Source organism: Oncorhynchus clarkii, chromosome 4, assembly GCF_045791955.1.
Source record: "Oncorhynchus clarkii lewisi isolate Uvic-CL-2024 chromosome 4, UVic_Ocla_1.0, whole genome shotgun sequence".
Classification (NCBI taxonomy): Eukaryota; Metazoa; Chordata; class Actinopteri; order Salmoniformes; family Salmonidae; genus Oncorhynchus; species Oncorhynchus clarkii.
Genome location: NC_092150.1, coordinates 75654348 through 75682163, shown reverse-complemented (window position 1 = coordinate 75682163; position 27816 = coordinate 75654348). Strand labels below are relative to the sequence as shown.

Below are 27816 nucleotides of genomic sequence, written 5' to 3'. Positions count from 1 at the left end.
GTTTGAGGGCTACCTTTCCATGGTTGATGGACATCAACCTTAGGGAGTTAATAAAGCACTGTGAATTACTTCATAAGATGAAAAAGTTGGTGGCCCTGCCCCAGTTCTAACCCTAACTGCAGCCTCAGGGCCTACCCTGACCGCAGCCTCAGGGCCTACCCTGACCGCAGCCTCAGGGCCTACCCTGACCGCAGCCTCAGGGCCTACCCTGACCGCAGCCTCAGGGCCTACCCTGACCGCAGCCTCAGGGCCTACCCTGACCGCAGCCTCAGGGCCTACCCTGACCGCAGCCTCAGGGCCTACCCTGACCGCAGCCTCAGGGGCCTACCCTGACCGCAGCCTCAGGGGCCTACCCTGACCGCAGCCTCAGGGGCCTACCCTGACCGCAGCCTCAGGGGCCTACCCTGACCGCAGCCTCAGGGGCCTACCCTGACCGCAGCCTCAGTGGCCTACCCTGACCGCAGCCTCAGTGGCCTACCCTGACCGCAGCCTCAGTGGCCTACCCTGACCGCAGCCTCAGGGGCCTACCCTGACCGCAGCCTCAGGGGCCTACCCTGACCGCAGCCTCAGGGGCCTACCCTGAGACTCCAATCTGTCTTTTAGGTATCAATATTCTCAATTGAATTAAGCCAACAGTAGCTCATTTTATTGGCACCAGCAGAGAACTTCGGTCATATCCCCGGTGAGTGTGCACGTTCACTGTCTTTATCAATGGGTCAGTGCCACTTGTTTTGGTTTATTTTTTGGACAATTTCCTCCTCCAGGTCTCCTCTTTTCGTAGGCCCATTATATGGATCAGACAACGTTGTTTTTATTGATCTGTTTGTCAGTGTCAGCAGAGTAGGCTACCCTGTCATTGTAAGAGTGTTAATGTCTCCATTCACATGAAGTGTAGTAGAATTTCATGAAATGTGTTTATAAAAGGCCAACAAGAAATATATCTGATATGCCTATAGCCTAGGCAGACCATAGTCTTTTTGTGAACAGGGATTGATAGTCATAATAATATATCTAATCATCAAATTTAACAATAGTAGGCTTTCTTAGATAAGTCTGCAAATGTGTGGATGCGTGGAATGCTTTATTATAAAGGTGCGTGTTTATGGTGAAAATTAGCTTCCCCAAACTTGAAACCCACGCTCTGCTTATGTTAAAAGTTGTTGCATATTAAGTGTTAGAACAAAGACTAGGCGCTTAGGCTCACATACATCATATATGAAATGAATAGGGATTGGAAATGTAATTCTGTGACTACCCCCCTAGGCTATAGAAATCTGTGCACACTTGGGTGTCTCTTACAGGTAAAAAAAAAAGATATCTACTTTCACTCCTGCATATTAGTGTGTTTGATGGTGACCCATATCTAACATGCCTGCTCTTTGTAGCAGGCTGACTAGCCTCCATGTCCCTCTTTATCCACTCACTCACTCACTCACTCACTCACTCGCTCGCACGTACGTTATTTATCCTGTCATACCAAACATCATGTTGACTGACAGCTAGCCTCCCCAAATCAACTCTCCAACAGTGTTTGTGTTTATGATATCAGTGGATTCGTTTCATGTGTCATCTTCAGATAAAATAGGAGTAAATAATAAACAAACTAGTCTGACACATTCCTCAATTAAAAGTATTTATTTCTGCAGTAAATGTTTGTCTATGGCCTGATTCTGTCTCTGTGTTGTAAATAGCTCAAGTGACCTTGGCTCTTCTCTTCACCAACAGCCACAGTATTGACCGTCACTAAATGCATGATTGATGTGTTTTGACAGCTAATGCTATCTGAAACGTAATTGCATTTCACTCCTCCAACCAATTGGTTTGTAATTGACTTTATAGACAAAAACGCACGCGTCAACATGCACTCAAGCACGCACGCACTCAAGCACTCACTCGCGCACGCACTCAAGCACTCACGCACGCACTCAAGCACTCACGCACGCACTCAAGCACTCACGCACGCACTCAAGCACTCAAGCACGCACGCACGCACGCACTCAAGCACGCACGCACGCACGCACGCACTCAAGCACGCACGCACGCACTCAAGCACGCACGCACGCACTCAAGCACGCACGCACGCACGTACTCAAGCACGCACGCACGCACTCAAGCACGCACGCACGCACTCAAGCACGCACGCACACACTCAAGCACGCACGCACGCACTCAAGCACGCACGCACGCACTCAAGCACGCACGCACGCACTCAAGCACGCACGCACGCACGCACTCAAGCACGCACGCACGCACTCAAGCATGCACGCACTCGCACGCACTCAAGCACTCGCTCGCTCAAGCGCTCACTCGCTCGCTCACACACTCACTCACTCAAGCGCTCACTCGCTCACTCACTCGCTCACTCACTCACTCACTCACTCAAGCACTCACTCACTCAAGCACTCACTCACTCAAGCACTCACTCACTCAAGCACTCACTCACTCACTCAAGCACTCACTCACTCAAGCACTCACTCACTCAAGCACTCACTCAAGCACTCACTCAAGCACTCACTCAAGCACTCACTCAAGCACTCACTCAAGCACTCACTCAAGCACTCACTCACTCAAGCACTCACTCACTCACTCAAGCACTCACTCACTCACTCAAGCACTCACTCACTCACTCACTCAAGCACTCACTCACTCACTCACTCAAGCACTCACTCACTCACTCACTCAAGCACTCACTCACTCACTCAAGCACTCACTCACTCACTCAAGCACTCACTCACTCAAGCACTCACTCACTCAAGCACTCACTCAAGCAAGCACTCACTCAAGCAAGTACTCACTAACTCACTCACTCACTCAAGCATTCACTCACTCAAGCACTCACTCAAGCAAGTACTCACTAACTCACTCACTCAAGCACTCACTCACTCACTCACTCACTCAAGCACGTACTCACTCAAGCACGTACTCACTCAAGCACGTACTCACTCAAGCACGTACTCACTCAAGCACGTACTCACTCAAGCACGTACTCACTCAAGCACGTACTCACTCAAGCACGTACTCACTCAAGCACGTACTCACTCAAGCACGTACTCACTCAAGCACGTACTCACTCAAGCACGTACTCACTCAAGCACGTACTCACTCAAGCACGTACTCACTCAAGCACGTACTCACTCAAGCACGTACTCACTCAAGCACGTACTCACTCAAGCACGTACTCACTCAAGCACGTACTCACTCAAGCACTCAAGCACTCAAGCACTCAAGCACTCACTCACTCACTCACTCAAGCACTCACTCACTCAAGCACTCACTCAAGCAAGCACTCACTCAAGCAAGTACTCACTCACTCACTCACCCACTCAAGCATTCACTCACTCAAGCACTCACTCAAGCAAGTACTCACTAACTCACTCACTCAAGCACTCACTCACTCACTCACTCACTCAAGCACGTACTCACTCAAGCACGCACTCACTCACTCACTCACTCACTCAAGCACGTACTCACTCAAGCACGTACTCACTCAAGCACGTACTCACTCAAGCACGTACTCACTCAAGCACGTACTCACTCAAGCACGTACTCACTCAAGCACGTACTCACTCAAGCACGTACTCACTCAAGCACGTACTCACTCAAGCACTCAAGCACTCAAGCACTCAAGCACTCAAGCACTCAAGCACTCAAGCACTCAAGCACTCACTCAAGCACTCAAGCACTCACTCAAGCACTCAAGCACTCACTCAAGCACTCAAGCACTCACTCAAGCACTCAAGCACTCACTCAAGCACTCAAGCACTCACTCACTCACTCACTCACTCACTCAAGCACTCACTCACCCACTCACTCAAGCACTCACTCACTCAAGCACTCACTCACTCACTCACTCAAGCACGTACTCACTCACTCACTCGCTCACTCAAGCAAGCACGCAGTCACTCACTCGCTCACTCAAGCAAGCACGCAGTCACTCAAGCACACGTGCACTGATGGACAGGGAAAACAGTCATGGTGTCATGCTGCTAACTATATAGCTAGGTGGTATCTAAAATTACCATAATTTATAAGACTGTTCTTATTTGATTAATTGTGGTCGGGCCCATCTATGTGAAGCTAGCCACAATAGTGGACTCAAAATAAAAGTATAGCATAATTCTACTATTTGTATTCATTTGCATCACTGTCAATGACATGTTTATTTTGAAGACAAACTGCAAATTCTGCTATTGTGCCTAATCCTTATTGTGGCTAGCTTCACAACACATAACCCGTTCCGGTCGAGCCTCACTAGCCAGATGAAGCTAGCTGGCTGCTTATAACGTTAGCTATGGGCAACAGGGTTAAGTATCTGCCTAGCTATTTGTCATGAACTGAAAGTTGTTTCAATAGGCGATTAACAAGTGTCGGCTAGATGTTTCTTCATGGCTGGTTGCCTTTGTTTTGCAGTCAGTTTGCAGTCATGTCCGAAAATCTATTACTTTGTGTCTTTAACTTCTACCGTTGCGTGTTTCATGCCTGGCTCCCTGTGATACTTTTGGTCATGCAGTGTAGTATGTGGACACCCCTTCAAATGAGTGGATTTGGCTATTTCAGCCACACCCGTTGCTGACAGGTGTCAGAAAAATGGAGCACACTGCCATGCAATCTCCATAGACAAACATTTGAAGTAGAATGGCCCATACTGAAGAGCTCAGTTCCAACAACGGCTCAGCCGCAAAGTAGTAGGCCACACAAGCTCACAGAATGGGGCTGCCGAGTTCTGAAGCGCGTTAAGAATTCTGTCCTCGGTTGTAACACTCACTACTGATTTCCAAAATGCCTCAGGAAGCAAAGTCAATATAAGAACTGTTTGTCATGAGCTTCATGAAATGGGGTTCCATGGCCGAGTAGCCGCACACAAGCCTAAGATCACCATGCGTAATGCCAAGCATTGGCTGGAGTGGTGTAAAGCTCGCTGCCATTGGACTCTGGAGCAGTGGAAACACGTTCTTTGGAGTGATGAATCACGCTTCACCATCTAGCTGTCCAACAGACTAATCTGGGTTTGGCAGGTGTCAGGAGAATGCTACCTGCCAGAATGCATAGTGCCAACTGTAAAGTTTGGTGGAAGGAGGAATAATGGTCTGGGGCTGTTTTTCATGGTTCAGGATAGGCCCCTTTTGTTCCACTGAAGGGAAATCTTAACGCTACAGCACACAATGGATCATTCTGTGCTTCCAACTTTGTGGCAACAGTTTGGGGAAGGCCCTTTCCTGTTTCAGCATGACAATGCCCTTGTGCACAAAGCAAGGTCCATACAGAAATAGTTTGTCGATCTGTGTGGAAGAACTTGACTGGCCTGAACAGAGCCCTGACCTCAACCCCATCGAACACTATTGGGATGAATTGGAACGCTGACTGCGAGCCAGGCCTAATCGCCCAACATCAGTGCCCAACCTCTAATGCTCTTGTGGCTGAATGGAAGCAAGTCCCCGCAGCAATGTTCCAACATCTAGTGGAAAGCCTTCCCAGAATAGTGGAGGCTGTTATAGCAGCAAAGGGGGACCAACTCCATAGTAATGCACACGATTTTGAAATGAGATGTTCGACAAGCAGGTGTATTTTGGCCATGTACTATATATCTGAATTATATTCTGTTTGCAGTAGTGCTGTGTGCACCATTTAGAAAATAGGAGACATGGGCCATAAGCTAGCACATTGCAATATTGTTTCTAAATGCACATTTCAAATATATTGAAAAAGGCCTTGCAGATGAAAAAACAATGGTAGCACATGTTAATTAACTGTCCTGTGTTGGTATGAACCATCACTAACCAGTCCTTGTCTTGCTCCTCTCCGTAGGTACGACACCATAACCAACCAGTGGGCGATGGTGTCTCCGCTCCCCAAGCCGGTGCACTCTGCAGCAGCCACAGTGTGTGGGGGGAAGGTGTATGTGTTTGGAGGGGTGAACGAGGCGGGACGATCTGCAGGAGTACTACAGTCATACGTCCCTCAGACCAACTCCTGGAGCTTCATAGAGTCACCCATGATAGGTAAGAGTCAATAATCTACCTGCTCTATACGCTAATTTACTCAGCTCTAACTATGATGAACTCAACTTGGCAGAGATGGCAGTAATGTAGAGCGGAATGAGAGCACAGTTCACTCAACCTCACGGACCCCCTCCCTCCATTCACATTCCAATGAATATTCACATGTGCACACACCACCTTATCTAACCCCACAAGATCCCCCGGGCCTAGGCATGAAGTAGAAATGTATCCGCAGCAGAGAGCGAGAGGAGGAAGGAATATGGTCTAAAAGACTGTGGAGAGGGTGCAGCTATGACAAACAGGAAGGACTGGAAAGCAGTAGAGGACAGCAGCCTGTCGACCCTGGATGTAACCCAGTGATGGTTCCAAACAAAGGACTCCCTTCTCAACACTTATCAACCAACTCTTTCCTGCTCTCACTCACATGCAGTAATACACACACTTACATACACACACGTATGCAGGAACATAAATTCACACCACCTGAACGTGGACTCCTCAACATCGATTTACTCTAGACACGTGCTCACTCAAGCACTAACATACATGTTTATCCACACACGTTCTGTCAGACAGTCCCACACACTCCAACCCAAGCTGTGAACAGTTATCTCAAGACAGTCACTAATCCAGTGTCCTGCTAAGAAAGAGACGGAGAGGGAGGGGGCGAAAGAGAAAAAAAGATCAAGTAGAAAGAAAGGGAAAAAGCCAAGAGAAGCACTACTGGCCCAAGCCTGAGAATTGATCCAGAACAATTATTGTGCAAATTACACTGTAGTGAGTAAGTATAAAGGAAGCTGAAGACAAAAGTGGGAGAGAGAAAGTGAAAGGGCGAGAGGAGAAAGGGTGGGAAGGAGAGAGGGCCAGAGGGGGGGGGGAGGGAAGGGGAGAGACGGGGAGAAGGGTAGAGGGCGAGAGAGAAGGGGGGGTCAAGCACGTGGACAGCTAAACAAACCAACAGGCACTTTCCCATGGCCAGCTAAACAAACCAACTGGCACTTCCCCATGGCCAGCTAAACAAACCAACAGGCACTTTCCCATGGCCAGCTAAACAAACCAACTGGCACTTCCCCGTGACCAGCTAAACAAACCAACTGGCACTTCCCCATGGCCAGCTAAACAAACCAACTGGCACTTCCCCGTGACCAGCTAAACAAACCAACTGGCACTTCCCCATGACCAGCTAAACAAACCAACAGGCACTTCCCCATGGCCAGCTAAACAAACCAACTGGCACTTCCCCGTGACCAGCTAAACAAACCAACTGGCACTTCCCCGTGACCAGCTAAACAAACCAACTGGCACTTCCCCGTGACCAGCTAAACAAACCAACTGGCACTTCCCCGTGACCAGCTAAACAAACCAACAGGCACTTCCCCATGGCCAGCTAAACAAACCAACTGGCACTTCCCCGTGGCCAGCTAAACAAACCAACTGGCACTTCCCCGTGGCCAGCTAAACAAACCAACCGGCACTTCCCCGTGGCCAGCTAAACAAATCAACCGGCACTGGAGTACACTGGGAATATGAGGCAGTATATAGGAGTACACTGGGAATATGAGGCAGTATATAGGAAGGAGTACACTGGGAATATGAGGCAGTATATAGGAGTACACTGGGAATATGAGGCAGTATATAGGAGTTCACTGGGAATATAAGGCAGTATATAGGAGTTCACTGGGAATATAAGGCAGTATATAGGAGTTCACTGGGAATATAAGGCAGTATATAGGAGTTCACTGGGAATATAAGGCAGTATATAGGAGTTCACTGGGAATATAAGGCAGTATATAGGAGTTCACTGGGAATATAAGGCAGTATATAGGAGTTCACTGGGAATATAAGGCAGTATATAGGAGTTTACTGGGAATATAAGGCAGTATATAGGAGTTCACTGGGAATATAAGGCAGTATATAGGAGTTCACTGGGAATATAAGGCAGTATATAGGAGTTCACTGGGAATATAAGGCAGTATATAGGAGTTTACTGGGAATATAAGGCAGTATATAGGAGTTCACTGGGAATATAAGGCAGTATATAGGAGTTTACTGGGAATATAAGGCAGTATATAGGAGTTTACTGGGAATATAAGGCAGTATATAGGAGTTCACTGGGAATATAAGGCCGTATATAGGAGTACACTGGGAATATAAGGCAGTATATAGGAGTACACTGGGAATATAAGGCAGTGCATTTTAGTGGTCGACCGATTCAGGATTTTTAACGCCGAAACCAATTATTGGAAGACCAAAAAAAGCCGATACTGATTAATCGGCCTATTTTTTAAAAATGTATAATGACAATTACAACAATACTGAATTAACACTTATTTTAACTTAATATAATACATCAATAAAATCAATTTAGCCTCAACCAAATTGAACATGATTCATAATTTATTTAAAATAATGCAAAAACAAAGTGTTGGAGAAGAAAGTGCAATATGTGCCATGTAAAAAAGCTAACGTTTAAGTTCCTTGCTCAGAACATATGAAAGCTGGGATATGTGGGACGCTAGCATCTCACCTGGCCAAAAGCCAGGGAAAATGCAGAGCGCCTAATTCAAATAAATTACTATAAAAATCAAACTTTCATTAAATCACACATGCAAGATAGCAAATTAAAGCTACACTTGTTGTGAATCCAGCCAACATGTCAGATTTCAGCGAAAGCAAACAATGCTATTATCTGAGGATAGCACCTCCATAAACAGAGAGAGAAACCATATTTCAACCCTGCAAAACGCAGAAATAAAAATATAATTCATACCTTACCTATTGGCACTCCGATATGTCCCATAAACATCACAAATGGTCCTTTTGTTCAATTAATTCTGTCATTATATATCCAAAATGTCCATTTGGCGCGTTTGATCCAGAAAAACACCGGTTCCAACTTGCGCAACGTGACTACAAAATATCTCAAAAGTTACCTGTAAACTTTGCCAAAACATTTCAAACTACTTTTGTAATACAACTTGAGGTATTTTTTAAAAGTAAATAATCTATAAAATTGAAGGCGGGATGATCTGTATTCAATACAGGAAGAAAACAAACTGTAGCATGCTTTCTGGTCACGCGCCTCTATCTAACAGTACACTTCAAGTTACCCTTGTTCAAGATGGCCATACTTCTTCATTACACAAAGGAATAACCTCAACCAATTTCCAAAGACTGACATCCAGTGGAAGTGATAGGAACTGCAAGAAGGTCCCTTAGAAATCTGGATTCCCAATGAAAACTCATTGAAAAAAGTGACCTCTTTTCAATGGGGGTTTCGCTTGCCAAGTAAGTTCTGTTATACTCACAGACATGATTCAAACAGTTTTAGAAACTTCAGAGTGGTTTCTATCGAAATCTACTAATAATATGCAAATCTTATCTTCTGGGGATGAGTAGCAGGCAGTTGAATTTGGGCATGCATTTCATCCGGAAGTGGAAAATAATGCCCCTTGTCACCAAGAAGTTAACACGAGTCTTCAATATTCCCAGGTAAAAAGTTTTAGGTTGTAGTTATTATAGGACTATTTCTCTCTATACCATTTGTATTTCATATACCTTTGACTATTGGATGTTCTTATAGGCACTTTAGTATTTAGTAACAGTATAGCTTCCGCCCTCTCCTCGCTCGAACCAGGAACACATCGACATCAGCCACCCTCGAAGCAGGATTACCCATGCAGAGCAAAGGGAACAACTACTCCAAGTCTCAGAGTGAGTGATGTCACCGATTGAAACGCTATTAGCGCGCACCCCGCTAACTAGCTAGCCATTTCACATCGGTTACACCAGCCTAATCTCGGGAGTTGATAGGCTTGAAGTCATAAACAGCGAAGCACAGCGAAGAGCTGCTGGCAAATGCAGGAAAGTGCTGTTTGAATTAATGCTTACGAGCCTGATGGTGCCTACCATCGCTCAGTCAGACTGCTCTATCAAATCAGACTTAATTATAACATAACACACAGAAATACGAACCTTAGGTCATTAAAATGGTCGAATCCGGAAACTATAATTTCGAAAACAAAACGTTTATTCTTTCAGTGAAATACGGAACCGTTCCGTATTTTATCTAACGGAAGGCATCCCTAAGTATAAATATTGATGTTACATTGTACAACCTTTAATGTTATGTCATAATTACGTACAATTCTGGCAAATGAATTACGGCCTTTGTTAGGAATAAATAGACTTCACACAGTTCGCAACGAGCCAGGTGGCCCAAACTGCTGCATATACCCTGACTGCTTGCACGGAACGCAAGAGAAGTGACACAATTTCCCTAATTATAAGAAATTAATGTTAGCAGGTAATATTAACTAAATATGCAGGTGTAAAAATATATACTTGTGTATTGATTTTAAAGAAAGGCATTTGTTTATGGTTAGGTACATTGGTGCAGCGACAGTGCTTTTTTCACAAATGTGCTTGTTAAGTCATCAACTGTTTGTCGAAGTAGGCTGTGATTCAATGAGAAATTAACAGGCACCGCATCGATTATATGCAACGCGGGACAAGCTAGATAAACTAGTAATATCATCAACCATGTGTAGTTAACTAGTGGTTATGTTAAGATATATATATTTTTTTTATCAGATCAGTTGAATGCTAGCTAGCAACTTACCTTGGCTTCTTGCTGTCCTCGTGTAACAGGTAGTCAGCCTGCCATGCAGGCTCCTCGTGGAGTGCAATGTAAGGCGGGTGGTTAGAGCGTTGGACTCGTAACCGGAAGGTTGCAAAAACGAATCCCCGAGCTGACATGGTAAAAATGTCGTTCTGCCCCTGAACAAGGCAGTTAACCCACCGTTCCTAGGCCGTCATTGAAAATAGGAATGTGTTCTTAACTGACTTGCCTAGTTAAATAAAGGTGTAAAAAATATATATAAATAAATTAAATCGCCAAATCGGTGTCCAAAAATAGATTTACAGATTATGAAAACTTGAAATCGGCCCTAATTAATCGGCCAACCTCTAGTGTATATAGGAGTACACTGGGGAAAAAAAGGCACTTTAAATAGTGCTCCAAGACCTTCGTATGAGAAGGTGAGAAGCTCATCTGAGGCAGTGAAGGGAAATAGGGTATCTGTTGTTAAAGCAGAACAGTAGAACAGTCCCCAGGGAAGAACTTTGTATTTTGTCTCTGGAGACACTTGATACAATCCCTCTGTCTCTGACACACACACACACAAAAAAGAAAGCCACGCCCACCCGCCAGCTGAAATCTGGTTGTGTTACAGATAGTGACAAGGCCTTGGGTTCTGAGTGTCACATAGAGAGAGCTGAATGACTGTCGTCACTTACGCCTGGCGAGATGGGATTTTAATTAAACCCATCTGTCTTTAGTCACTGAAGGGGATGTGGCGCGTGTGTGTGTGCTGGATGGAAGTGAAAAACAATGCTACACGGGGATATCTGCATTATTCATGATGTCATAATTTGGCCAGCTGTAATTTGAAAGATGATTGGTCTGTCTGTGTTGTACATTGATTGGTCTTGACCGAGCGTGTGTGGGCGGGGTCGATTTAATGAACTCTCTTATCCGTTCACTGTAAAATGTACATTTCCCAAAACCATCTTTTTTTTGTCTTGAGCCTGGTACTCAGGGAAGTGATATGAGGAATGTCCATGTGATTTTGCAGCTGTAGACTGAAGAATAAATGTAAAATAGAATCTTGCCGTTCTAGCCTGGGACGTTCTGCCGGAGGAAAATATAATTCAAACATTAACATCTGTTTTTGTCTAGTTTTCAACGTCTATCGATCTCTGGCTTTTAAAGATCTTTCTCTCCTTCGCCCCATTCTAAATCTTCTACCTCCCTATCTGTTAATCTCTGTGTTTTGTTGTACAGATAATAAGTACGCCCCGGCAGTCACTCTGAACGGACACGTGTTTATTCTGGGAGGAGCGTACGCCCGGGCCACCACCATCTATGACCCGGACAAGGGTAACATCAAAGCCGGACCTAATATGAACCACTCACGACAGTTCTGCAGGTAAGGGATTAGTATGAACCAATCACGGCAGTTCTGCAGGTAAGGGATTAGTATGAACCAATCACGGCAGTTCTGCAGGTAAGGGGTTAACATGAACCAATCACGACAGTTCTGCAGGTAAGGGATTAATATGAACCAATCACGACAGTTCTGCAGGTAAGGGATTAACATGAACCAATCACGACAGTTCTGCAGGTAAGGGGTTAATATGAACCAATCACGACAGTTCTGCAGGTAAGGGATTAACATGAACCAATCACGACAGTTCTGCAGGTAAGGGGTTAACATGAACCAATCACGACAGTTCTGCAGGTAAGGGGTTAATATGAACCACCACTATAGATGTTGAATTAGAAATGTCTCTTTGATTGTGAAGATGTCACCAGATCCACAGGAATCCTGCAGGAACACTTGAGGTGGTTGATGTCAGTATACCAGGAGTCTGGATTTTTGTGACTGAAGTGAGATTCTAGTCCCAGTCTCAAGTCCCCAACTCTGGCCTAGTGTATAGGACCCACCTGAGACAGAGACTCCTAAATACATTTAGGGAGGTTCCAGACATATGTAAGTCTACCTGGTAAATGTACAACATCGCACTGTCAGAATTCTTGATCAACTATTCTCCCACACAACAGCAGCTGCTTTCAGCTTATTGAATAAGACTGATGCTAGTTTAGTGATCACACAGACCGATACTCAAACTCAACCAGCCCCATGCACCAGCAGTCATTATAAACTAATGTGGACACTTCATTTTTCCTTTTCCCTGTCCTTGTGGCTGAGTCCCTGGCTGAATCTTCCTTGTTTATCTTTAACAGCCCAGTTAGGCTTTAGCCAGCACTGTGTCCCATCTGGATCGGCTTTCCTTTTTCCTTCTGACTGGATTGACTCTTTATGTAATAATCTCATTGGTCCCTTCAGTGATTGTGTGTGTACCTTAATGTAAATAGAGATCGCGCCAGCCCCCAGTGAGATTACAAAACTGTAATCAGCTTACATGCAAAGTTTTAATCCTTCCTCCCTACATACAGTCCTCTGGTTCTGTTCCTCACATCAAACAGCCCATTTGAAAATACTTTTTTCATTCCTTTTTCTCCCTCTGCAAAGTTCATTATCTTCTCTTGGAAAGCGATGTCATGTTGAGAGAATGTCAGTAATTCTCCTTCACAGCAACGGGTTGACTCATTGTCTGCCTTTCTCCATCTCTGATGTTTAATGAATAGTTAGGCCAAACCTTGCTGTCTGAACACCGTCTAGGGCAGTGTAATTTACTGTTAATTACCTGACATGAACAAGGAACACCATAACAAGAAATCAAATGTTTTGGCTTAAAGCTGAGATGGCGCCGCTGGTCAGCCCCAGGCACATTTGTTTTTGAAACGGGGCAGAGGAGCAACCTGCTAAAAGATCTTCATGGTGGCTATATGCTGCGGGGAATGAAACAATGTCTTTATGTTGCAAACTGACGTGGCAGTTTCACCGCTACGGATTCCATCTTTAATGTATATGTTGTCATAGACACTAGACGTATCTCAATGGATTTATTCCAGGAAATGTTTTGTTTGTTTCTCTCTCTGCAGTGCGGTGATCCTGGATGGTAAGATCTATGCGACGGGGGGCATCGTGAGCAGCGAGGGTCCTGCCCTGGGTAACATGGAGACCTTTGACCCCCACACTAACAACTGGACGCTCCTCCAGTCGCTGCCCTGCCCTCTCTTCAGACATGGCTGTGTCGTCATCAAGAAGTACATCCAGAGTGGCTGAGACCGGTTTCCATTTGTCTCAGGGGGATGGAGTTTCCAGAAAGCTAGCCAATGTGGCAGTGTGTCTCTCTTTACCCAGACCACGGCACTCGTAGAACAGCAAAGTTAATTTAGTGAAACATAGATTTGACAATTATTGTTTCTTCTCTCTGCTGTGGACCTGGGTTGTTTAGAGAAAAAGTGCCACGTTAGCTATGAAGCTTTTGGGAAACTCACCCCTGACCAGTCTGGTTGGGACAGGACACTGTGCAGCTTTTGGGGGTCAACCAGTCAGCACCGGACTATCCAACTACAACACCCCCAGGACTTGATGCCAGCATTGTTGTCTTAACACCCCCTCCCATGCAGAATGTAGACATCTTATCTTGAACCACTCTGCCATGTTAGGAACTGGTGCCTAAGCTACTGTATGTATTATAAAGTATAGCTTAAAGGAATTTGTCTGGATTTTGGCATTTAGGCTCTTTATCTACTTCCCCAGAATCAGATGAACTTGTGGATACCATGTTTCTGTGTCCAGTTTGATAACTAGCGTTAGCACCTTCATACACGACATAGAATCCACAAGCTCATCTGACTCTGGGGAAGTAGATAAAGGATCTCATTATATAGGCACAGGGGTGCTCCTTGGTTTGTAGTTCCCAGCTTCTTGCTAACTAGTCTTTGGTTTGATTTTTAGTTCTGTCCCTGCAATTGAACTTGAAAGGCCCTTTGTGTTCCTGACTCAAGTATATTAAAAGCCATCCCAGTCTTTGTTGTCACTTAGTGGTTTCTGTTACGGAGGTAAAATGTATGAGGACATTCCGTAGTGGCGTAAGGACAGGAGAGATGCAGTGTTTTAGAAACAATGATGAGAAAGAGCAGCCTTGTTTTTCTCTGGATGTCCCCCCGGGTTTATAAGGACACATTGGATACTTGGTTTCTTTCTGGGCCAGAAAGATGACTTAACTGGCAGCACTGAAGGTAGGGTGGCCCTCCAAGGGGGCATTTCTCCTCCACGCAGCCAAAGCACAATAACCACCTGTGGCTCAAGGATCAAACTGTTTCACCTGCGCTACATAAATTGAAAGGCAAGGTTCATGGAGACTGCATTCACGCTAAACGCTGCATATGTCGGAAATTTGTCGCGCAGTGCCTTCAAACTATTTATACCCCTTGACCTTTTCCACATATGGTAGTGTTTACAAAATAAAAGCTGAAGTGTCAAGTGTTCTGGAGTAAAAATGTGCAATTAGTGGTTAACTTGATTTTTGAATTGTTGTTTTTCATAGACAAAATCCATTTGAATCCCACTACGTAACAATGTGGAATAAGTCAAGGGACGTAAATACTTTCTGAAGGCAATGTATTTGTATATCATTGCGACCCACGAGCCCCGGTGTTGGGGGACATTCTGTAAATACCGGGAGGAAATATGTATATTTTAAAAGGTGATTCTGTATAAATGTTTTTAGAAAAGTGCTAGGTTGGACAAAAAAAATAATTGTATGTCTGTACCCAAAATAAATAATACATATGGTTGAGTCATTGTTTGTGTGGAGTTGTCCAGCGAAGTGCAAGCAACACCTTCAGTAAAACAGTTCTTAATTATCGGCTGATGGCGACTTGCTATCCAATCATCAAAACCAAATGCCGGAAATCACTTGGATTCAAACCGTTTATCACATTGGGTTTGAATCCAGCCCTAGTCTTTTCTTACGAGGGCTCCATTCAATCTGGAGTGTTAGATGTAAATTTAGATTGAGCCAACATATCAGCGTTTACCGCTGTGGGAAACTTGCCTCTAAATTTCAATCATGCGATACAGATTGAATCGAGACTAGTTACCTTAAGATCAATGTACAAATATTAAGGAATCAGTTTCAAAGCCAAAATGATAGTCGTTTGACAGGCATGTTCACTGCGGAAATGGAAGCACTGCACAATTTGCACCTTTATTCAAGTTTATCACAGCAGTTTATTTCAGAAATACAACACACTAAAGTAACACTTAAATGGGGAAAAGGATGTTCAATACACTAAAACCTCAAAGAAGAAATTAAACATGGTGATGCTACAGAAAGAAACATACTAAATGAATCCCAGATAAAATTAAGTTGATGGAGAATTGCACGCATACTGGACTAAATCGTTTAATACCAGACAAAAATTGGTTTGTCCAAACTGACAAATGTATAAACAAGAACATAACATTTTATTCCCCAATGCTGAAAAACTATTTTACTTGGTGGCCAAATTGAGTCCGCAACACACTATTATATTTTAAGTAAAAATTCCGATGAGTCAACGTTAGCCTCGTCCAGTATGCCGCAGTCCATAACCACTAAACATCACAATGGAATAAGTGTAGCCTGAAGAAACCTGAGACACCTGTAACCTCCAAAACCTACCTCGGCACTAAGATCAAATCACTGAGTAACAACTCTTCCCAATTTGTTAAATTTTCAAATATACAAAGACAGTTAATGGATATTAAGACAAACTTGTTGAATAATTATGTTAATAAATAAAAAGAAAATGGAACACCACAAGAAAGATGAGTCTGCAAACACGTCGAGATCGTGGTTAGATGGACAGAAGAATCGCAATAGCCTGTAAAATTGTGTAGTACGATCTGAAAGGAAAGCAATCTTAGGACGACTGTCTGCAGAACCGAAATATACAGTTTGACATTTGTTTGAACTTAAATGCTGTATGTTTCGTCTCGGCTCAAATGCAATAAAGACAACCAAACAAACTGGTGTTACCGCAGCAGTCACAGAACTTGTGCTGATGATCCAGTACCTTAGCAGTATGAGAGTTGCGACGATAGTTTGGAACATGGCCTAATACTGTGCACCCAGTAAACGGTTTGTCGTAGTATTATAATAAATTAAGCTGAGGTAGCTTTGTTTCTCTCTCTGCAGTAGTCCAATGCTTAGGCCTCAAAATGCTAGTTTGCATATTCTTAAATGATTAACTTTTAAATCTTCACCCAGCGATCCAAGAGAAGGCAGAGGGGGAGTTGGGGGGGAGAGCATCAGGGGTTGGACCAGCATAAAGCAGGGCTTTACAACTCTCCAATCTTAGAGAGCTACTAGGATTTTGTTACAGCCCAATTGTGATCCAGGTTTATTTGGAACAAAAGCCTGTACACCTAGTAGTTCGCCAGGACCTGAGTTGAGTTAGAACCCTGGTGTTAAGAATGATTTGAATGAGAAAGGGTTGTCTGTTTGACCCAACGGCTGACTCTGGTCAAAACATGGACTTATCCATGGCCAAGGAAAGCCAAGAAGAAAAGCAAATGCATATATCTTTACCACAAGATGAACATGGATAGACCGGATTACAACCTTCCCACTACCTTCAGGCGTAGACAATCCAAAAAACAAATTGAATTAAACAGTATAATGCTGTTCTAACCTCAACAGAATGGCCTTGTTCATCATCAGAAGCTTCACAATCAATGCAATAACAACCCAAACATTGTTACCAACGTATCGTATAAAATTGGAAAACGTCAAAAAAATGCGCAACAAACAGGCGTAGTCACACCTAATTGAGGAAATGTATTTATTTTGGGGAAAATTGGCACCACTTTTTTTTTTACCTCCATCCACATGAAAGTAATAAAAACCCTACTGTCCTCTTTCCATCTGAGCAGGAAAAGACAGCTCTGCTTTCCTACTGTGACTATCCTGAGTTTGGTACTGTAGAAGTGACCTCTGGTCCTAGGTCAGATATTATCCCCCACAAAAGGTTATAGTTGGGTGAACTGATCCTAGATCTGTGGTTAGTAAGGGGGAAATGCCTACATCGAACCCACTGTACTGCACTACATTTAACAGAGCAGTTGATAAAAACCCTTCTTTCAGAAATATTAAAGTTCATTGGGAGTTAAATAAGGCACATGCTAGTCAGTGCAAACTACAAGTGTCCAATTAAAATCGCTTCCAGTTAGTTTGGAGTGGATGGGGAATATAAACTAGCAGGGCACAACTTGTGTTGAAGAAAACGGACAGTTCCAGACAGAGATGTGATTCAGCTACCACAAGCAGCACGTCAATCTGTTTGATACGACTGAAAAGCTAAAAAACAAACGCTTCCTTAGTTTCTGTTGATTCATTCCAGTAACACGTTTTATTATCAATTGATTCTAACCGCAGCCATATCTTTCTGTATCCATATGTAATGGATGGCTCTGATTCTGGGCCACCAGTGCAACATGAACTAACTGTATCGTCACGTTCAAAACATTTAATGGACATTGGGCGAGAAGGGTGGTTATTAGAGCCATATCAATCAAAAATCTATGGATTGATTAGAGCCAGATGCTAATCAAACCAGGCTGTTTGAATGACTCAGTATGATCTGTAAGCTGTTGTATCTATGAGATGACTGGCCTATGATGCTGATTCAGTACAGTACTGAGAGATGGGCTCGGCAATGGTAATGAAACAGGAGACTGCCTTAACCTCCTAGCTAACTGCACACACACTGCTGGTGACAATCTGTGCCTGGGATTACTGTGTGTGTGTGTATATAACTAAGCACACGTAGTCTGTGTGTGTGCTCAGTTCAAAAGTAGGCCGTATTGAGATATGACATCACCCAATCTGTTTTGTTGGTCAGTTACTCCCCAGAGCCCCATGGATTAGGATAGCACCTGAATAGCACCAGCGACACCCCTTTCATCATTCCTGTGTGCGCGTGTCCATGAGTCCGTTTGGTTGTAGACTGGGTCTGGGTCCGACCAGGGTACCTGAGACTATAGCACCATAGAAATCTCTTTTTCTCCTTGGTCTTTATTTTTCCTTGTTCTGTCGTTTATGTTAAGACCAGGGCTATGTATTTGCTCTGTGTGTAAGGACTTGGCCCAAAGGCTGGTCTCTGTCCCTCTCGCGTGTGTGTGTATTCAGAGTCTAAATCAGGGTCAACCTGACTGTCTCGCCGAGTCTCACAGGAATGTAATGAAATTCTGGACTTTCCTCTCCATCTCCTGAAAAAAAAAAAACATACAGGTCAGAATATACGTCTGTATGAATCACATCTGTTACACTATTACCACAAAGCACAAGCTTACTAATAGGTGCTCAATGAATTCAAATGAGCCATGTTGGCACCAACAATTGAATTGTTATTGTCAATGTCATGAATGTGAGTAGTACACACCCAGGGGTGAGGAGAGTTACCTCTATACAGCGTAAAGCTCTAAGACCTGGTGAAAGGTGCTAGAAAAAGTCAACCCCTTTACACTGCATCTGAGAAAATCCCAGAAAGATTTACATAGACATCGATGAACATACCTGTGTGTGTATGTTATCGTCTGCCCTGCTTTTAACACCTGCGTGTGTGTGTGTTATCGGCTGCCCTGCTTTTAACACCTATGTTATCGTCTGCCCTGCTTTTAACACCTGTGTGTGTGTGTGTGTGTTATCGGCTGCCCTGCTTTTAACACCTGCGTGTGTGTGTGTATGTTATCGGCTGCCCTGCTTTTAACACCTGCGTGTGTGTGTGTATGTTATCGTCTGCCCTGCTTTTAACACCTGTGTGTGTGTGTGTTATCGGCTGCCCTGCTTTTAACACCTGTGTGTGTGTGTGTATGTTATTGGCTGCCCTGCTTTTAACACCTGTGTGTGTGTATGTTATCGGCTGCCCTGCTTTTAACACCTGTGTGTGTTATCGTCTGCCCTGCTTTTAACACCTGTGTGTGTGTATGTTATCGGCTGCCCTGCTTTTAACACCTGTGTGTGTGTATGTTATCGGCTGCCCTGCTTTTAACACCTGTGTGTGTGTGTGTGTTATCGGCTGCCCTGCTTTTAACACCTGTGTGTGTGTGTGTGTGTGTTATCGGCTGCCCTGCTTTTAACACCTGTGTGTGTGTGTGTGTGTGTGTGTGTGTGTGTGTTATCGGCTGCCCTGCTTTTAACACCTGTGTGTGTGTGTTATCGGCTGCCCTGCTTTTAACACCTGTGTGTGTGTGTGTGTGTGTGTGTTATCGGCTGCCCTGCTTTTAACACCTGTGTGTGTGTGTATGTGTGTTATCGTCTGCCCTGCTTTTAACACCTTCTGGTCCTGAGGTGTTAGATAGATGCGGCTTACAGTCCTCACACCCAGTCACTGTGAAACCTTCCGTTTGCTCGCGTACTCCCTTAAAAAGACCTACGCTTGAAAAGCATCAATAGATCTGTTTGTCCATCTTGAGACGCAGTAGCCAGAAGACACTTCCTCAAAATAGTCAGAAATCAGTCATTAACTTTGACGTTTTTGCAGAGAATTTAGTATATCTGAAGTGAAACAAAAAATTGCTTAAATTATTTGTTTCTCGTTGAATGACAAACACTTTATTGAAGAGTCCTACTTCTGATCGATCACCAACCAACTGGTGTAGACTTCAGCTTGCCTCGGGGAAAAACAACTTCAAATGTGACCAAATATTGTCAGAATATATGACCAAACTGTTTTGGATGGGAACCATGCGGATGCCTTGACATACACCTCAAAACACACTAAAGACTAAGAGCCACACACTGACAGGTTGACCTTCCGTAGCGTACAGACTGAACTGAATGCGCCAACAGCTTCTCACTAACCATGACCAACAGCTCTGAAACACACCTTACGGCCCTAGGTTGACGATGGCATCAACTTGATATCAATGCGCCATGTGCACTCTCTGTACACTCAAATCTCCACTTTCCTCTCCAGAAAGGTAAAACATGAACACTGGTCTCAAACAATCTCTCAAGCCCACATGCTAGTGAGTAGCCAGCAAATCTTATATTTCAAGTTTAGCCAACTTGAGTCTATTTGAAATGTTATGAACACACCATTCTGTCAGTCTCCAACTGTTTATATAGCAGGCTGGCCTTTACACTGTGTTCAGATGTTGAAATCAAATGGTCTACCTTATTTCTCATACAATAGTTTTTGATGCTCAACGCACATTTCTAAAACACACACTAGACAACTAGTATGACAGTCTGTGGCTAAACTGCTACTAGCGGTACGACAACATCATGCATGACAGAAACTGAGTATTTACACAGTTAATGGTCATTGATACTCCCATTTTAGTAGGGTCTGTTCTAAATGTTGGAAGTAGATACCCTTTTAGTGTGTCGTTATCCTCTATTACAGTAAAATATTGTCTGAATGTGTTTGTGTCCATATGACCGTTTCTGTTGGACCAAATCTCAAATGCAAATAGTGAGTTGAAACTGCTTGTCAGAGAGGAAGAAGTGATCTTTCATCTTTGTTGTTGTGAGTGGCAGGGGGAGGGGCTTGTTGTTGTGAGTGGCAGGGGGAGGGGCTTGGTGTGTGTGTGTGTGTGTGGGGAAAGGTGCACAGAAGAAGCAAAGGAGATGAGACCATAAAAACGAAATAAATACGTGAAAACCTTGATACAGGCATTTGGAACATTGCGCTATTTCAAATTAAAAATTCAAAGCTCAAATGTCTTAAGTATTCAGCCCCTTTGTTATGGCAAGCCTAAATAAATAAAGGAGTAAAAATGTGCTTAACAAGTCACATAATACGTTGAATGGAGTGTTTAATACATCTCTGTACCCCACACATACAATTATCTGTAAGGTCCATTAGTGAATTTCAAGCACAGATTCAGCCAGACCAGGGAGGTTTTCCAATGCCTCGCAAAGAAGGGCACCTATTGGTGGATGTGTAAAAAATAAAACAAATCAGACACTGAATATCCCTTTGAGCATGGTGAAGTTATTAAAGACACTTTGGATGGTGTATCAGTCACTACAAAGATACAGGCGTCCTTTCTAACTCAGTTGCTGGAGAGGAAGGAAACTGCTCAGGGATTTCACCATGAGGCCAATGGTGAGTTTAATGGTTGTGATTGAAGAAAACTGCGGATGGATCAACAGCACTGTAATTACTACACAATACTAACCTAATTGACAGAGTGAAAAGGAAGCCTGTACAGAATAAAAATATTCTAAAACATGCATCCTGTTTGCAACAAGGCACTAAAGTGATAGGACAAAAAGCTCATTTCTTGCACTGAATACTAAGTGTTACGTTTCAGGCAAATCCAACATCACAGAGCACCACTTCATATTGTCAAGCATGGTGGTGACTGCATCATGTTATGGGTATGGTTTACATCAGCAAGGACTAGGGAGTTCTTTTAGGATAAAAATAAATGGAATAGAGCAATCCTAGAGGAAAACCTGGTTGTCTGCATTCCAACAGACTGAAAAATGCACCTTTCAGCTCAAAAATAACCTAAAACACAAGGCCAAATCTACACTGGAGTTGCTTACCAAGATGACATTGAATGTTCCTGAGTGGCCTAGTTTCAGTTTTGACTTAAATGGCTGTCAAGCAAAGATCAACAACCAACTTGACAAAGGTTAAATCATTTTTAAAAGAATAAATGGGCAAACATTGTACAATCCAGGTGTGGAAAGAGCTTAGAGACTTACCCAGGTGATTCTAACATGTATTGACTCTAATGAAGATGCGTATTTATGTTTAATTTTTCATTTAAAACTCCTCCCCACCCCACGTTGACAGAGTAGTGTGTGTGGATCATTGGCAAAAAAGGACAAGTAAAAACAATAATTGAATCCCACTTTGTAACATAAAATGCGTAAAAAGTCGAGGGGTGTGAATACTTTCTCACGGCACCGTGTAGCGGCGTGTCTGTAAGCGGCGTGTCTGTAGCGGCGTGTCTGTAAGCGGCGTGTCTGTAAGCGGCGTGTCTGTAGCGGCGTGTCTGTAGCGGCGTGTCTGTAAGCGGCGTGTCTGTAAGCGGCGTGTCTGTAAGCGGCGTGTCTGTAAGCGGCGTGTCTGTAAGCGGCGTGTCTGTATGTTCGTCTAACCTCCAGTAGCAGTGTCTTGTCGTAGTCCAGGCGGTGTTGGTAGATGCACTGACTGAGGAGAGAGAAGAGTCTCTCTAAACGCTCCACGCTGTAGCCTTCACTCCTCTGTACCACTGTGTCCAAGAGGGCCTGGGAGAGGAGAACACACACCTTATACACACACACTAGAAGTTGACCGATTTCAAGTTTTCATAACAATCGGAAATCGGTATTTTACGACACCGATTTGGACGAGAATTATTATTATTTTTTTTTACACCTTTATTTAACGAGGCAAGTCAGTTACGAACACATTCTTATTTTCAATGACGGCCTAGGAACAGTGGGTTAACTGCCTGGTCAGGGGCAGAACGACAGATTTGTACCTTGTCAGTTCGGGGGATTCAATCTTGCAACCTTACAGTAAACTAGTCTAATGCAATAACGACCTACCTCTCGTTGCACTCCACAAGGAGACTGCCTGTTACGCGAATGCAGTAACCAAGGTAAGTTGCTAGCTAGCATTAAACTTATCTTATAAAAAACAATCAATCAATCATAATCACTAGTTGATGATATTACTAGTTTATCTAGCGTGTCCTGCGTTGCATATATAGTCTGACTGAGCTGTGGTAGGCAGCAGCAGGCTCGTAAGCATTCATTCAAACAGCACTTTCGTGCGTTTTGCCAGCAGCTCTTCATTGTACGTCAAGCCTATCAACTCCCGAGATTAGGCTGGTGTAACCGATGTGAAATGGTTAGCGGGGTGCACGCAAATAGCGTTTCAAACGCCACTCGCTCTGAGACTTGGAGTAGTTGTTCCCCTTACTCTGCATGGGTAATGCTGCTTCGAGGGTGGCTGTTGTCTATGTGTTCCTGGTTCGAGCCCAGGTAGAGGCGAGGAGAGGGACGGAAGCTATACTGTTACACTGGCAATACTAAAGTGCCTATAAGAACATCCAATAGTCAAAGGTTAATGAAATACAAATGGTATAGAGGGAAATAGTCCTATAAATACTATTAACTACAACCTAAAACTTATTACCTGGGAATATTGAAGTTAAAAGGAACCACCAGCTTTCATATGTTCTCATGTTCTGAGCAAGGAACTTAAACGTTAGCTTTTTTACATGGCACATATTGCACTTTTACTTTCTTCTCCAACACTTCGTTTTTGCATTATTTACTTGATGTATTATATTAAGTTAAAATAAGCGTTCATTCAGTATTGTTGTAATTGTCCGATTAATCGGTATCGGCATTTTTGGTTCTCTAATAATCGGTATCGGCGTTGAAAAATAATAAAATCGGTCGACCTCTACCCTATACACACACACATTATACACATCAGAAAGGACAAGCTGCCTTAGACAACACATTCACGCCATAGACATGAAAAATCATGATCACACACAAGTAGAATATTTAATGCAACAGGGAACATGCTCACATCCCTTGCATTCACATTACAAGCACAACTCTCACACAAACACACAAATGGAGGTCAGCTATATTCAAAAGCAATTAAGATCAGAGGGACAGCTAATTACAGCAAATCATAATTAGCTCAGTGTTTACTTTTCTTTGCTTCTTTAATTAAAACACTCAGGACAGTCAAAGACCCTTTCAATTGACCTGCTCCGTGTCAGCTTGCCACAGTGTCTGTATGTGTGTGCTCATCAAAATGCATAGACTGAAATAGCAAATCATCACACAGCGACTAGATTTACAGTCATTAGACGCCAGGCAAACAGAGAAACCCTGACGGTAATGGTGTGTGTGTCAGGAGAACAAGGTGTGGGTTCCTCAGTGAAATGTCAGGATTATTCAAGTGAGGTGATATTTGTCTATTTGTTCAATTGCAAATAAGGACACAGTGACTCGAAGAACACACTGAAAAATATGACTATTTTACCCATCAATACCGTCTCAATAACTCCCTCCTTTCTCAAACCGTCTCTCCACATCTACAACTATGCTTCTTCCCCACTCCATCCTTCTCTACCTCTTCTAATCTCACCCCCTCTTCTCTGCCTCTTTCCTTGTTAGATGCCTGATTTAATCAGCTGTGCCTCTGTCCAGTTGCCCAGGCCAATAGTGCCAGCGGGGGTAAGGTGTGTGTGGTGGTGGGGATAGCAGACCCCCTGAGGTAGTGAGCTCCCAACACACATAGGAGCTGTAATCCAGCCTGTTAAAGGGGGCTGTGACACGGACCATTTAACTCCAACCTCCCTTCCTCCCCATCTCAGCTCACGTCTCTATCCCCCCACTTTCTCTATGCCTCTTCCTCACCATATCAGCTCACGTCTCTATCCCCCCACTTTCTCTATGCCTCTTCCTCACCATATCAGCTCACGTCTCTATCCCCCCACTTTCTCTATGCCTCTTCCTCACCATCTCAGCTCACGTCTCTATCCCCCCACTTTCTCTATGCCTCTTCCTCACCATCTCAGCTCACGTCTCTATCCCCCCACTTTCTCTATGCCTCTTCCTCACCATCTCAGCTCACGTCTCTATCCCCCCACTTTCTCTATGCCTCTTCCTCACCATCTCAGCTCACGTCTCTATCCCCCCACTTTCTCTATGGCTCTTCCTCACCATCTCAGCTCACGTCTCTATCCCCCCACTTTCTCTATGCCTCTTCCTCACCATCTCAGCTCACGTCTCTATCCCCCCACTTTCTCTATGCCTCTTCCTCACCATCTCAGCTCACGTCTCTATCCCCCCACTTTCTCTATGCCTCTTCCTCACCATCTCAGCTCACGTCTCTATCCCCCCACTTTCTCTATGCCTCTTCCTCACCGTCTCTATCCCCCCACTTTCTCTATGCCTCTTCCTCACCATCTCAGCTCACGTCTCTATCCCCCCACTTTCTCTATGCCTCTTCCTCACCATCTCAGCTCACGTCTCTATCCCCCCACTTTCTCCATGCCTCTTCCTCACCATCTCAGCCTTGTTTCTTGCTAATGCTCCCTCTTAGAAAATAACAAAACATGAGCCAGAGCTAAATAATGAGAGAAGGAACCCAGACGGGAGAACGAATCACAATCTGTTTTTTTTTATTTTTTATAAATTAGCCAAAAATGTTTTTGCTTGGTCATTATGGGATGTTGTGTGTAGACTGATTAGGGAACAATAAAATGTAATCTATTTTAGCATAAGGCTGTGACGTAACAAAATCTGGAAAAATTCAGAGCGAAGGAACGCAGATGGGAGGACGAAGCACTATTGATGTCACAGACTTGGTAACCTCTGACCTATCAGCTCAGGCACAGCATGAGGCCATGCAGATGACTACACCAGTACACCAACCCCCCGCCACCTGCAGACACACAAACACACCCACAGCCAACTCAATACACACACACACAGTGTTCCCTGCGCGTTTCAGCCAGTCAAGGGCAGCTAATGAGGCCACTGACAGGCTCCCTGTGATTCTGAGAACATAGACCTGAACCTGAGCACAGCACATCACCTCTACAAACACACACACCATAGCAACTCTACACACACACAGAAGTAACAAACATGCCCACCTGGTGCTCCTGGAGCCCAGCCCGGTACCATGTGAATCTCTGAAATGGAGACCAAGGCACAGCTTATGCCAGGGTACAGAAATAACCACAGCCTGGGGTGTGAATGCTTTGAACTGGAGAGCTGATGACTTCAATGTGTGTTAACAGTTAGTGTTACATTGGAATAAATATCTCACCCTGCAGAGCCTGTGGTTATTAGTGTGTATATATATATACTGCTCAAAAAAATAAAGGGAACACTTAAACAACACAATGTAACTCCAAGTCAATCACACTTCTGTGAAATCAAACTGTCCACTTAGGAAGCAACACTGATTGACAATAAATTTCACATGCTTTTGTGCAAATGGAATAGACAACAGGTGGAAATTATAGGCAATTAGCAAGACAACCCCAATAAAGGAGTGGTTCTACAGGTGATAACGACAGACCACTTTTTTGTGCAAGGAGGAGCAGGAGGAGCACTGCCAGAGCCCTGCAAAATGACCTCTAGCAGAACACAAATGTGCATGTGTCTGCTCAAACGGTCAGAAACAGACTCCATGAGGGTGGTATGAGGGCCCGACGTCCACAGGTGGGGGTTGTGCTTACAGCCCAACACCGTGCAGGACGTTTGGCATTTGCCAGAGAACACCAAAATTGGCAAATTCGCCACTGGCGCCCTGTGCTCTTCACAGATGAAAGCAGGTTCACACTGAGCACGTGACAGACGTGACAGTCTGGAGACGCCGTGGAGAACGTTCTGCTGCCTGCAACATCCTCCAGCATAACCGGTTTGGCGGTGGGTCAGTCATGGTGTGGGGTGGCATTTCTTTCTCCATGTGCTCGCCAGACGTAGCCTGACTGCCATTAGGTACCGAGATGAGATCCTCAGACCCCTTGTGAGACCATATGCTGGTGCGGTTGGCCCTGGGTTCCTCCTAATGCAAGACAATGCTAGACCTCATGTGGCTGGAGTGTGTCAGCAGTTCCTGCAAGAGGAAGGCATTGATGCTATGGACTGGCCCGCCCGTTCCCCAGACCTGAATCCAATTGAGCACATCTGGGACATCATGTCTCGCTCCATCCACCAACGCCACGTTGCACCACAGACTGTCCAGGAGTTGGCGGATGCTTTAGTCCAGGTCTGGGAGGAGATCCCTCAGGAGACCATCCGCCACGTCATCAGGAGCATGCCCAGGCGTTGTAGGGAGGTCATACAGGCACATGGAGGCCACACACACACTACTGAGCCTCATTTTGACTTGTTTTAAGGACATTACATAAAAGTTGGATCAGCCTGTAGTGTGGTTTTCCACTTTAATTTTGAGTGTGACTCCAAATCCAGACCTCCATGGGTTGATCAATTTGATTTCCATTGATCATTTTTGTGTGATTTTGTTGTCAGCACATTCAACTATGTAAAGAAAAAAGTATTGAATAATATTTCATTCATTCAGGTCTAGGATGTGTTATTTTAGTGTTCCCTTTACTTTTTTGAGCAGTGTATTTGTTAGCTAGAATTGATACTCAGCACCAGCCCTTAATCAGTGATGATCCCTTACTTGGAACCAGGATGCCACACCAAACACCTGATAACCTTTCACCTCACAACACCTTTACAATGCTTATGAAAGTGGAGGAGTGAATACATCATGGTCATGTGCTGATGCTTTGAGATCACTGGACATAGTGTGGGGCAAAAAAGTATTTAGTCAGCCACCAATTGTGCAAGTTCT

At 44.2% G+C, this 27816-nt stretch overlaps 2 protein-coding genes across 4 annotated transcripts in view; one reads left to right on the top strand and one right to left on the bottom strand.

Moving 5' to 3' along the window:
- Positions 1 to 15281, top strand: part of LOC139407289 (kelch-like protein 29) — a 381932-nt gene extending 366651 nt beyond the window's left edge. For both annotated transcript variants that reach the window (XM_071150934.1, XM_071150935.1), the window contains 3 exons: positions 5806 to 5999; positions 11845 to 11989; positions 13570 to 15281. In XM_071150934.1, the coding sequence (XP_071007035.1) occupies positions 5806 to 5999; positions 11845 to 11989; positions 13570 to 13753 (523 nt within the window). In that variant the 3' untranslated portion in view covers positions 13754 to 15281. The remainder of the gene's footprint in view (positions 1 to 5805; positions 6000 to 11844; positions 11990 to 13569) is intronic.
- A 386-nt stretch (positions 15282 to 15667) lies between these two features.
- The window catches only part of LOC139407287 (ATPase family AAA domain containing 2B), a 154225-nt gene continuing 142076 nt past the window's right edge, over positions 15668 to 27816 (bottom strand). For both annotated transcript variants that reach the window (XM_071150930.1, XM_071150931.1), the window contains exons 27-28: positions 22584 to 22712; positions 15668 to 18730 (exon numbers count right to left, since the gene is read on the bottom strand). In XM_071150930.1, coding sequence (XP_071007031.1) covers positions 18689 to 18730; positions 22584 to 22712 — 171 coding nt within the window. In that variant the 3' untranslated portion in view covers positions 15668 to 18688. The remainder of the gene's footprint in view (positions 18731 to 22583; positions 22713 to 27816) is intronic.